Source organism: Hevea brasiliensis, chromosome 14, assembly GCF_030052815.1.
Source record: "Hevea brasiliensis isolate MT/VB/25A 57/8 chromosome 14, ASM3005281v1, whole genome shotgun sequence".
NCBI lineage: Eukaryota > Viridiplantae > Streptophyta > Magnoliopsida > Malpighiales > Euphorbiaceae > Hevea > Hevea brasiliensis.
This window is the reverse complement of record NC_079506.1, coordinates 83,797,859-83,810,928: the sequence shown is the minus strand read 5'-3', so window position 1 is coordinate 83,810,928 and position 13,070 is coordinate 83,797,859. Positions and strand designations below refer to the sequence as shown.

Genomic DNA, 13,070 nt, shown 5'->3' with positions numbered 1-13,070 from the left:
AAATAATTTAAAATATAACAAAATAAATGATATATTGATAAATTAATTATACTTAATTAGAGAAGTATAGTATGATTTATCAAGTCCCATCGAGACAAGTTACTTCCTTACATAAAAAGAGAAAAAAAAAAGTAGAATACTTTATTTACCGGAAAGTTGATAATATAAATTAAATAAGATAATTTTCTGTACTTTTTAGGAAGTTATTATTTCTTAGCCTACATAAGAATATAAATTGATGATATATTTATGTGTAGTGTATAATGAGTGGATAAATATTGCAGAGATATTATTATTTATATATTGAGATAAGTAGAATTACATAATAAAAATTAAATTTATCAATATATTTTAATAAATTTTAAATAATAAAATCTTAAAAAAATTAAGAATCCTAATAAGAATAAAATTACAATATATATATATATATATATATATATATATATATATATATATATATATATATATTAAAATTACATATTAATAAATTTGAATTTTTTTGTAGTGATTGAAATTTGAAACTCTTAATATAGTCTTTGAAAAATGTCATTTTTCATGTTTTTTTTCTTTTTTTCCCTCTTTATGTAATTTATATCCACAGATTGGCAAAGGTAATTTTACTTGTGGATGGAGTGCCTGGGAAAATTCAGTGAAAGTGGGAGATGTTTGCATCTTTGAGCTAATCAACAGTAAGACTTTGCAGGTCACGATTTTGAGAAAATGTCAAGTAATTTGCTCCAATTGCTGTATATGTCAGAACTCGGACCAAATCGGTCAATTAAATCAATTAATTGGCCCTTAAATTTTTAATAATCAGCCCATTAATCCTATTTATAAGAGCTCATAAATTAACTTAACAAGAGCCCATAATCAAGAAATCTCTAGATAATAATAATAATAATAATAATAATAATAATAATAATAATATAAAGAGGGAGCAGAATCATTTGGAGGAAATTGTTTCCCGTTTCCTTCAAGAGCAGGAAAAAAAAATTTCACACCCAAATTTCTTCTTCTTCCTCCCTCCATCCATAACTTTTTCTCTTAAAATCAACCCATAAACTCACCCAAGTATTAGCTAAACTCCAATTTCAATAAAAACACTAATCTAAAACTCATTTCTCACTTGCAAGAGCTAGTGATTGCTTTCAATTGGTAAGCTCTTCCTTCTTTTCTTTTTTTCTTTTTTTAATTAAGTTCAATAGTTATTTCATTATTTCATGATAATTCTTATGGCATAAAAATAGGAGAAAGATGACTTTTATATTAATTAAGTGAATAAAGTTTTATTTTAGAATAATAGATTCCTAGGGTAAAAATAAAAAAAATAACAAATAAATAAAAATAAAAATAAAAAAAATTCCTGCCTACTAGCATTCTCTCTTTAAAATGTGAAATTGGAAGTTGGTATGTGTAAAAGGGAGAATTGGATTCAAATTTTTACATCTTAAATGCTAGGTTGAGAAGGAAGAAATTAATTATGGTGTGGTTGATTTTTGGGACTATTGGAGTATATTAGTTGTATTTAAGCTAGAAAGAATTTTGATGTAATAAGGGGAATGAATTTTAGAATGAGATGCTAAAGGAAAAAATATATATGTTGAATGGAGAAGGAGAAATAAAGGGGGAAAATGTGAAATTGTTATATTATTTTGTGTAGGCTATAGATGGACATTTTAAATTTAATTATGGTGTGTTGTAAATTTTTGGGAGCTTGTTGAGCTATTGAAATTTTGGGGAACGTTCAATTTATGTTAGAATATTGTCGGATTTCTTTTAGAATTTTTGAACATAAATCATGAATTTTGTATTTTACAATTTCAACCTAGCATTTAAATTCCTTTCTTGATGCACTTTTATTTTCCTTAACCTTAGGAGAGGATCCAGCCCCTATAGTAGATACTAGGGGTACTCCAGCGGTTTAGGTCTCAATCTGCTTTTTATATAGGTGAGTGGATAAATATATAACATTGATAATTTATTAAATGTAAATTATTTATATTATTATTTCTAAGTATGAAAATGAGAATAGAGAATAGTAATTTTGTCACGACCCAACCTATGGGCCGGACCGGCACTAGGACCTGGGCCAGCCTAAAGCCCCCGAGGCCCGTAGTAAGCCTAACTATTCATTTACCCAATTCTAAGGCCCATTTGGGCCCAATTTCAAGAAAACAAACGGACAGAGTCCGGCCATAAAATGGACTTACCAACGGGGAGTTTTCGACTCACCCGACCTGTAAACACAATATATAGTCAATTGGGGAGCTCAGCTCACCCTCCACATACTCATCAACATAATAATAAATGGGAGCTCAGCTCCCTCATCCAATCCATCAAGCATGCAAAGCATATTTAGTTTACAGGTCCCAAAATAATAATTTAGTTTACAGACCCAAATCAAATAAATATTTCTAACACATGCGGAAATTCTAAGATTTAACAAGTTTATACAAACAGTAATAATTGACCTGCGAGGGAGAAAGCAGGTTAACCTCAAAAAATATCCTCCTGTGGCCTGTAAAAATTTTTGAACAGGAGTGAGCGTTCGACTCAGAGAGTAAAATATCAATTTTAACCATAATCTCTATAACTATCTAAAACTCATGCAACCTGTGGAATGAAATGCAACATCAGCAATAAATTCACATCATAGCATCAAAAAGGTAATTTGGAGCACTCACGCACCCTGTAGCATCAATCATAACATATGGGAGCTGATCCCCTATACAGCTCTCTTAAATCCAACCTGGTGCCAGCGAAGAACTCAAGCCGGACTTTCGCTTAATAAACCAAATCGAGGGTCCCAGCGAAGAACTCAAGCCGTGACTACCCCTCGAAGGATCGGGTTCCCAGCGAAGAACTCAAGCCGTGACTACCCGTCCTATCCATAGTCCACACCACATCACACGCACGCCAACGCACGCACACTGCTCCAAATTACCACAACAACACTCATGGCACGTTAACAGTTATGAATGCGACATAAATCGTGCCTAGAGTTTAACTACATAAATATATGCATATAAGTGATGCATGGGCATGCTGAACATATAATAATAGTGAAATTACAATTAAAATTAATATTTTACTCACAGACTTGACGACAATCACTGTGGCGGCTGGGCGGAGGAAGAAGGCTGTCCCGGCTCACCTGACAATCATATTACATTTATTTAATACAATCTGACTCAATACAAACAAAGAAAAGACCAATTACGTCCTAAGTCGTGCCGAAAATCCGGCAGAGTCTCCCCTATACCTAGGACCTACCCAACCTGCAAAAGGGCTAAAAACGCACTTCTATATTCACAATCCATATATCAACAGTTCAATCATATCACACAGCCCCTCCTGGGCCCATCAAATCAGTCATCCATCACAATACGCAAAATTTCAATTTAGTCCTTATTATTGATCATTTTTGCAAAAATTGCCCAAACAAGCTCTAAAAATTATAAAACTTTGCCCCGCGGTCCTTAGCAATATTACTAAGCTATTGCAAAAAGAATCGTAATTTTCTAAGCTACCACGAATATCTTACGGATTTTTAATCCTATTTAAGCACTAGAAAATTACGTAAAAACAAGGTTCGGGTTTACCTTTGCCGATTCCGACTTCGGAGACGCGCTCGGGACGTCTGACAATGGGGGGCTAGCCAAAACCTCGGTCCAGTTCGGAGACTTTTCCAGAACGGTCCATTCGCCCGAAATTTGCGCATCTTGGCCAATCGTCGAATTTCCACGAATTGAGGATACCTACTCGAAGCCAATTACAGGGGGGTTTTTACATAAATTTTTCAGAATTTTATAAGCTCATTGAATGCTCGGAAAAACACCTGCGGTTAGTGGGACCCACCGAAAAACGGTGTCGGAAAAATTTGAAATTTATGTCGTTGCGAAGCTCTCGACGAGTGGAGCGTGCTGGTAGCCTCGGTTTTCTCGTGGGATTCACGGTTTTCGAGAAATCTAGCCCAAAAGCCGAAATGGGCTAAAATCTTCCTGAGCAAAAATCGGACAAACCGCTAGATGGATTTCGGGGTTCTTGGTGTCTATGGAAAGCTCTCGCCGAGTAGATGATTTTAGACACAAGACCCGGTCCAATCGGTGGCCAGATCGGCCGGATTTGGCCGGGGAAGCGGGCGCTACAAGCGGGCGCCGCGCTTTTTCCGTTGCTTGGCGTACGCATTGGTCAATGGCGCGCCGTCACTGGGGTCAAGGTGGTGTGGCCGGGGTGGGGAGGAGAGAGAAACGAGAGAGAAAAGGGAGAGGGCCATCGCGCGCGGGAGGGAGGAGAAAAAGAGAAGAAGACCGGTCCGATTCGACCGGTCCGATCCGGTCCGGTTCGATTTGGCCGGTTCGATTCGAAATACAAAATTTTGAATTTTTACTCTGCCTCGGGACCGAAAACGAGGTCCCAAAATTCCGAAAAAAATTCCATAAAACTCAGAAAAATACGTAGACTCCAAATATATTTTTAATTTTGTCACGTGGTCTTTAAATTAATTTGTAAAAATCATCAAAGTTTATATTTTCGGAAAATCGAACCCGATTTTTAAAATCCGAAAAATCTCAAAAAAAATTCCAAAAATTTAATAAAATTAAAATACTAAAAATGCTCATAAAATTAAAAATTTTGGGGTGTTACAAATTTTATTTTTTATTATTGAATAAAATGAGATTTACAATTACAGCTGAATAAATGACCGAATACACTCAATATATGCACCGAATAGATAACACCTAGATGACAAGTGAATTATTTTTAGCTCAGCTTATATTTATATTGTCTTTGGGACAACGCTTAATATACACATAGCTTTTAGAGCATATATCAGATGGTCGCCCTTTGGATGTAGCTTTGCACATGTGTATGACCAGTATTTTCATTGCTCTTGGGTTATTTTTATTTCATTATAGAGCTTAAGATGCCAGCATTGCTCTCAGGCTGCTAGAGTTTATTATTGCGCCTGAGATACCAACATTATCTATAGAAAGCATACTGTGAGTGTATAAGGATATTGCAGATTTTATAATTTTAATATATTTATTTCAGTAATATTGTTTGTAATGATCGGGCTCCAACCACTAGAGGAATTGTCCGCTTTGGCCATAAGCCTCAAGATTTTGTCCCATAGGTGGAATGGAGAACTTCCCAGGAGGTCACTCATCCTAGGATTTCTCTCAAGCGAGCACGCTTAACCCTGGAGTTCTTCCAACTCTCCAGGCCATTCCACCAAAAGGTCCCTTAGGCAAATCCCACATCGGCAAAGCACGAAGATGGTCTTGGACTCAAAAAGTAATGATATATAAAAATGAGGAAACTAATTACTAGAGGCTCCTTTTGGTGGAATGGCCTGAAGAGTTAGAAGAACTCCGGGGTTAAGCGTGCTCACTTGAGAGAAATCCTAGGATGGGTGACCTCCTGGGAAGTTCTCCATTCCACCTATGGGATAAAACCGTGAGGCTTATGGCCAAAGTGGACAATTCCTCTAGTGGTTGGAGCCTGATCGTTACAATTGGTATTAAAGCCGCTCGTGTGTCCTCTTGGGCGATGGTGGGACAACCCTCAGTGAGGACACTAAGTCCCAAAAAGGGGGGAGAAAGGTCCCTTAGGCAAATCCCACATCGGCAAAGCACGGAGATGGTCTTGGGCTCAAAAAGTAATGAAATATAAAATGGGAGAACTAATCACTAGATGCACCTTTTAGTGGAATGGCCTGGAGAGTTAGAAGAACTCCAGGGTTAAGCATGCTAGCTTAAGAGAAATCTTAGGATGGGTGACCTCCTGAGAAGTTTTTTATTCCACCTATGGGACAAAATCGTAAGGCTTATGGCCAAAGCGAACAATTCCTCTTAATTTTTAATATTTCAGATTTCTTTTGTTGACTCCACTAATAGCAGCCTCTCTTTCAATGTTGTCCTCTCTTCCATTTCGCCAACTATAGAGTCTAGTGGAGGTCAGGCCAATATGTTTTTTTTTAGGATATTTATTTTGTTTTAGTTTATTGTAAATATGTAAAGACAACTAGAAGCTCTGATCTGTAAATATTTTATTTTGATCCTCAAAGAGAGGATATATGAATATTTGTCTCGGTTACATCCGTCTCTATAAGTTAGGGACAGGTGTGACAAAATTAGTCTGAATTTATAATTAAACTAGATAAGAAAGTAACTCAATATGACCCGATCGACTCGGTAGTTGAACTAGTGAACCGGTGTAATACAATTGACCCAATTGATTCAATTATTCAATAAAATCTTTTTTTGAAGTGTTGGTACAGAGAATTAAATTTAAAAACTCATAAAAGTTTTTAAAATCAAAATCAATTGAGTTAACTTAGTAGTTATTTCATAAATATTAAAAAGAGAAGTATGCATTTATAGAAATTTTTATGCTCGAATACTTTTATATAAAATTTAAAAATACTATTAAAATTTATTAAATGTAACTTAATAAATGCTAAAATTTTATTTTAAATAATTAAAATTTAATTAATTATATTTATTTGTTTATATTAATAGATCTTATATTTAATTAATTTATATATATTTGATTGATTTTTAATAACTCACTTATTGAATTATTGACCTACTGATTGAACCATTGATCTATTCACTCGATTCCTTCACTAGGTTAATCTCGGTATCTGGTTTAATAACACTAGTTAGAAAGGTTCAGGAGAGTGTTTTTGTATCGTGAAATTTGACTTATTTTTGTATTGTGAAATTTAACTTATTTTACTCTTCTTTAAATGTAATGCAATATAAAATTTTCATTATTTCAATTTAAAAATACGTCTGAAGAACTATTTTTTTAGTACGACATTGAATAAGTGATGACTTGAATTTAGGTTTGCCAAGTGAATTATATGCCTTTAATCATTTGATCAAATCAGACTAAATTATATCCAAACAACTATTTGAATACTTATTTCTTGGGGTAATTTTTGTTCATTAGGATTTTTTTTATGTACATCCTTAATTAATTTGAATTTTATCATAAATATTTCTGAATTTCAATTGGAGTAATATAATAATCAATAATGATCGAATATCTCAGTTTTTCTTAAATTAGTCAAAATTAATTAGAATGTAAAATAATATTTTATTCCTTAATATACTAATTTTTCTTTTTCTCTCTTTTCTCTCCCCTCACTCCCCCTCTCATGTACCATCCACCCTCTTTCATTTTCCTCATTTTTCAAAAAGATTGTTTTTAAAATCATGTAAAACATGAAAATAATAATAAAAATAATAATCTATTTCATATTATTTCTTGAAAATCAAGATAGAGTGGGATTTTGTTGGTATAAAAATTTTACTCTTTGGGCAGTGTGTGCCTATGGTCCGTGTTCGAAGCAAGGCGCAGGGAAAGTAAGAGGTTGAAAACAGACGGTGGCAGGTGAAAAATCTCAACTTCTGGGATAAGTTTACAACATCGAGTTGATTAATAGTGAAAGTGTTCTGGCAAAGATCTCCATTTCCAAGACATGTAAGAGCTCTACACAGGAGGGAAAGCTGGGTGGGTTGATTTGCGTGCTTGATGAAGAAGTTCTTAGTGAATGACAGATTGTTTTACATTTAGAACTTTGACTTCTATTTCTCTTCTGGGATGATTCAGTAATGTGATAATTCTATTTTTGACCCAGTTTTAATGTGATAATTGTAATTTGAACATAATTGAGTAGGTGCAGTGCTGAATAAATGCTCCATTAGTTGTTTTTTAGTTGGTAGATTTTTGATCTCTAGCTAATTAATTGCAGAACAAAAGCTGTAGCTATATATTGAGCTAATCAAATAATAAATAAAGAATCTCAACCACTATAATCGTTACTGAGTTAAGCCTGATTTAAAGGAGGAAAACACCAAAAAGAAGAAGAAGAAGAAGAAGAAGAAGAAGAAGAAGAAACCAACTTCCAAAAATGGCTTCTTCTTCCAAGAGAGACATGTTCGAGGCGGACAGGCCACATTTTTTCAAAATAATTCTTGATGAAACCATTCATGATAAGAAGCTTGTAGGGTCTCTCTTAATCTTTCTTATGTAACTGTTACATGCATGCTGTAATACCAGCAATGGTTCTGTCTTTGAGTTATTCCTTTCCACAAATTAAGTAGCAGATTCAATTAATTCTCCTGAGATATAAACTTCTTGCTTGGTTTTGTTTATTATGTTTTTCCATTTTGATTTCTATAATATCTAGGATAGGGTTGGCATTATTTTTTCCTGTTCACTTGTTTTAAATGTTTTTACCAGGGTATTCCAAGGAGGTTTGTAAGAAAGTATGGAAAAGATCTGTCAAGTCCTGCATTCCTTCAAGTGCCTAGTGGTAGAATATGGAAAGTGGAACTCAACAAATGTGATGGTGAGATTTGGTTGCAAAATGGTTGGCAAGAATTTATGGAGTATTACTCCCTAGCATATGGATCCTTCTTAGTTTTTGAATATAATAAGAGAAATTGCCACTTCAACGTAATCATATTTGACAAGACTGCATCCGAGATATATTATCCCATCAGTGTTACTAATGGAGATGATAGGGAGCCTAATAATCTCCAGGAAGAAATCCAAGAGCCAATGATTATTCACGAAACTGAAAATGATGCATCTATTGAAATCTTGGACGACTTGCCATGCCGAAAAAGAAGAGAGAAATTACCATTGTCATCCCCCTTGCCTCAAAAGATGATGAAGGTTGAGAATTCTCCAGGAAACACAGGTTTGCATTGTCCTGGAAGACAAGACGAAGTAATGAAATTCCTCTTACACAAAAGACTTTGTTTTTGCTTGTTATTAATGTTGACAAGGTTATTTTGCAGGAAAGAGAGTCTACGGAGACATTTCTGGTCAGAAACAAACACCAGATAGGATTGTTGTAAGGAAAGAACGATTGAGAGCTAAGGAAAAAACTGAAGCTCTTCGCAGAGCTAGCACTAACTTCAAATCTAAAGATCCATTTTTCCTGATTGTAATGCAGCCATCATATGTTCATCCAGGATTAAAAATGGTAAGCTTTAATTCAATTGAAACTTGGAAATTTACACATACTCATTAAAAAATGTCAATTTTCTTTTTTCTTTTAATTTTTCTTCTTTTTCTTTCTTTTTTCCCTCTTTATGCTTAAATGCTTTTGTAGAGTATACCAGCAAGCTTTGCCCAGAAATATTTCCCTGCGAAGCATAGTGGTGATGCCATGCTGAATGGTTTGGATGGGAGAACTTGGCCTGTTAAATTTTATATATATAATAAAGCAAACTATGGACACGCAGTGGCAAAAATTACTCAGGGTTGGAAGGTCTTTGCAAAAGACAATCACTTGGAAGTTGGGGATGTTTGTGCCTTTGAACTGATTATGATTAAGGGATTTAAAGCTACATTTAAAGTTAACATTTTTCGACACAACGAAGGTGCAATTCTGCATTCAGTGCCACATTCAATCTGTGACAGCAGAAACTTACTCTGCTTTCTACTATCTTGCAGGTAATGAGCTGAAATTGAAAGATGAAGAAAGTAATTCTCCTGGAGCTATTGAAGCTGCCAAAAGTTTCACCTCAGTGCATCCATTTTTCAAAGTGGTTATTTCACCCAGCCATATGAAGAATTACAACATGGTAGGGTCATAGATGAGATCAATCAACTTTTATTTTGCCCTTGCCATTACAGTATTCAAAATTCTACTTCTGTGCAGCATGTACCACAGAAGTTTATCAGCAACATCAAGCAGAGCGCAGAGATACTAAAGTTGCAGGTTGAAAATAGATGGTGGCCTGTAAAGCTGAATTTATATCCACAGCTTGGCAAAGGTACTTTTACTTCTGGATGGAGTGCTTTTGTAAGGGAAAATTCAGTGAAAGTGGGAGATGTTTGCATCTTTGAGCTGATTAACAGTAAGACTTTGCAGGTAAAAGTCACCATTTTCAGAAATGTCAAGTAACTTCTTGTTCCCATTGCTATATATGCTGGAAAGGTTCAGGAGAGTTTTTTTGTATTGTGAAATTAGACTTATTTTAGTCTTCTATTGGAAGGTTTAGTGGCAGTAAGCTAGAAACTCAGTAGGTGGTTGTGCTTTCTGAACTCCTGTAGTTAATTAAGCATGTTTTACTCCAGTGTTCATGACAGTGTGCCATTGAAATTCCTGGAAAGCTTGGATTTGACGCTGATCATATACATATGATTAATGACTAAAAGGTTGATTGAATTCATTTTCTTATAGGTGAAAGTGGAAGGAAAAGCATAATTGCTATTTTTATTGCAAAACAAACCATAAAGGAGATGTATGTCTGCAAATGCTTAAGCTGTTTAAGAATATTACATAGATATATAGAACATAAAATGGTCCTGCCAAGACAAAAATCACAAATCCATAATCCATAATCCATAAAAATTGCTGAAGAATTGAACTTTCACTTCATAATAATAATAATTAATAAGGCATCAAGTGTACATTTTTCTATAATTCTTTATTTTCTCTTGTTGATATTCTCTTGCTCTTCTTGCTTTGAAGCTCTGAAGGAGACCCAGCAATCCCAGAATTAAAATGGACTGGAACAAGGCTTCTCACACAAATATTTACTGAGATTGTTTCAGCAATCTCACTCTCACGCTCTGGGGATCCAAAAATTATAACTCTCTTAGCACTTTTCTGCTCTGAATCATATAAGATAGAGTATTTACCATACTGATGATTCAATAAGACTCAAATGCGAGTAACATGTCATCGACCATGTTACTAACCACCCAATGCAGTGACCCACTAACAGCAACACCGGAGTCGCCATTGCAAGGAATATAATAATTATTTAGGTCTTTAATCCTTGTTGAAGAATTACCTTTCAAACTGTAAACCATAACTCTGATCTAGTGGTTTTTGATGTAGTGTAGAGACATACCTTTACGTTGAAACATCATGATCACCTTGTAGTCATTGTTAATCGAATCATAGCCAAATCCAACCAAGATTTTGTCACGACGATTGTACTCATCATGACTCCAAAATTTAGGTAAAATTTGGTGCTTCTTCGTTGATGGATTCCACAAGCTCATGCCTCCACCATTGTACATAGCAAGCAAGCCATTGCAGGAGCCAAATGCATCTGGGGAAAACTTGTTAGACCTAAGAATCCGCTTGCCAGTAAAACAATCATAAACACTCTCAACGGTATCCACGAATGGTTTATGGGGGGGATGGAGCTCCAGAGGGCATCCATCTGATGAGTCTAAGTCCACAGCGAAGATCAAACCCTTTGGCTTAATTTCATCAATAATGAGTCTACGATTGGTGCTTATTTTGATGGATCGATTAAGATGAAGGAAATCTGGGCTGTCAATACAGGAACAACATGTTTTTGACAAGCATCTGAAGCGTAGGAGAGTCTTAATTGGTAGACGGCACAGAATTAAAAGAATTAACAGTAAAACGGACATAGAGAATACTGAGTAAATTTTAAAAAATAATCATATTAAAATAGAAAACAAAGATAGATTATAAAACTATAAGACAATAATCATATTAGAAAGTGAGATTCACAAGGGGAAAAATGAAAATGAGAAAGACAAATCAAGAGTTTTGAAGGAGAGATGGGATTTGGGTTAATTACATTAATTATTAATTTTAATTAAATAAAATATATATTTATCTTTTCACTTTAAATCAATATGGATGAACTATAAATTTTGACGAAATTAAAATTGAGGATTAAATCATTTGAATTCTAAAATATAAGATAAAATAGTTATCAATAATGAATTTCATGATTAATTAACATTCTTAAATAAATTACAAGCTGAAACTTACACTGTGTTTGGATAAATTTCAAGAGAAAAAGAAAAATAAAAAAAAGAAAATATTTTTTATTTTTCATTTTCTATTTTTTCTTCTTGTGTTTGGATGAGTAAAAAATAAAGGAGAAAAAGTAAAAGTTGGCATTAAAGTCTAATTTTTTTTTTCTTTGATTTTTTATTTTTCTCTCCAATTTACACTATATTTGGAGAAATTTTGGAAGAGGGAGGAAAATAAAAGAAGAATTTTTTTTTTTTTATTTTCACTCATTTATCTTCGCTCCTTGTGTTTTGATGTGTAAAAAATAAAAAAGAGAAAGTAAAAGTTAACACAAAAAAAATGGTAGATAATACAAATCTAGCTTTTTTTCTTGGATTTCTCATTTTCTCTCCAATTTAGAGAGAAAATAACTAGAGAAAAATAAGTTTTATTTTCCTCCTCTACTTTATTTTCGCTCTTTTATCCAAACAAGGGAAAGTGTTTTTCGAAGTTATTTTCCTCTAGTTATTTTCTTTTCTCCTCCTTTTCCACCTATCCAAACATGGTGTTAGAAAGAAAATAACTAGAGGAAAATAAGACTTATTTTCCTTTAGACTTATTTTCCTTTCCTCCTTTATTTTTCTTTCTTTTATCCAAATAAAGAAAAATATCTTTTCAAAGTTATTTTCTCTTACTTATTTTTCTTCCTCTCTCTTTTCCACCTATCCAAACATGGTGTTAACTTTGTTAACTACCAAACTCTTCATTAACATTGTGTTTGGATAACTTTTTAGGGAGGAATAATACATTATTTAAAGGTGAGTAAGGAGAAAACTTTTCTATAAAATGTCTTGCAAAATTCCTACACCATTCATACAAACTATAGTTGAACAACCTCCAGCTGCTAAAATAATAAATCTCACCTCTTCACTTTCTTTTTCTTCTCCTCTTAGAAGGACCCTATCATCCTGTATAGATAACTTTGTTGAGATTGCAACTCTACCTGAAAATGCTCAGGTTGGAGAATCTCTTCTTCCACTTCTTAGTCCTTATAACATCTACAGACGATCTGGTTCTCTTACCAAGAGTATTAGATCACTTATCTCCTCCCGGAGATCTCTTTCAAAAGAATATGTCCAAGCCTCCAGAATGGATCAATGTTCTCTCCAAAGCTCCACTGCTGAACAGTATATCACCTTGGAGATTCCTCCTCCATTAATACCTAAATGGATACATGAAGGATACTCTCACCTACATTTTGGAGCAATCAAACTCATCCTTAGCCTCCACGGTAGAAGAGGACTTTCAGTTA

The 13,070-nt window shown here is 34.1% G+C and overlaps 2 protein-coding genes across 6 annotated transcripts; one reads left to right on the top strand and one right to left on the bottom strand.

Annotated features, from left to right (window-relative positions):
* The first annotated feature begins 953 nt into the window (after positions 1-953).
* Positions 954-10,702, top strand: LOC110650174 (B3 domain-containing transcription factor VRN1). 5 transcript variants are annotated; one of them, XM_058133583.1, is made up of 8 exons: positions 954-1,155; positions 7,336-8,017; positions 8,257-8,719; positions 8,820-9,007; positions 9,137-9,407; positions 9,481-9,611; positions 9,689-9,803; positions 10,505-10,702. In XM_058133583.1, exons 2-8 carry the CDS (start codon positions 7,925-7,927, stop codon positions 10,534-10,536), a joined length of 1,293 nt encoding a protein of 430 aa, XP_057989566.1. In that variant the 5' UTR covers positions 954-1,155; positions 7,336-7,924; the 3' UTR covers positions 10,537-10,702. The 5 variants fall into 5 exon arrangements, with proteins under 5 accessions (XP_057989566.1, XP_057989565.1, XP_021660708.1 ...); XM_058133582.1 differs by having other exon boundaries at positions 9,689-9,901; XM_021805016.2 differs by lacking the exon at positions 10,505-10,702 and having other exon boundaries at positions 7,336-7,494; positions 9,689-10,198.
* Positions 10,703-11,424, bottom strand: LOC110650180 (F-box protein CPR1-like). Its single transcript, XM_021805023.2, has one exon. The coding sequence runs from the start codon at positions 11,422-11,424 to the stop codon at positions 10,858-10,860; it is 567 nt and encodes a 188-aa protein (XP_021660715.2). The 3' UTR covers positions 10,703-10,857.
* Positions 11,425-13,070: the final 1,646 nt, after the last annotated feature.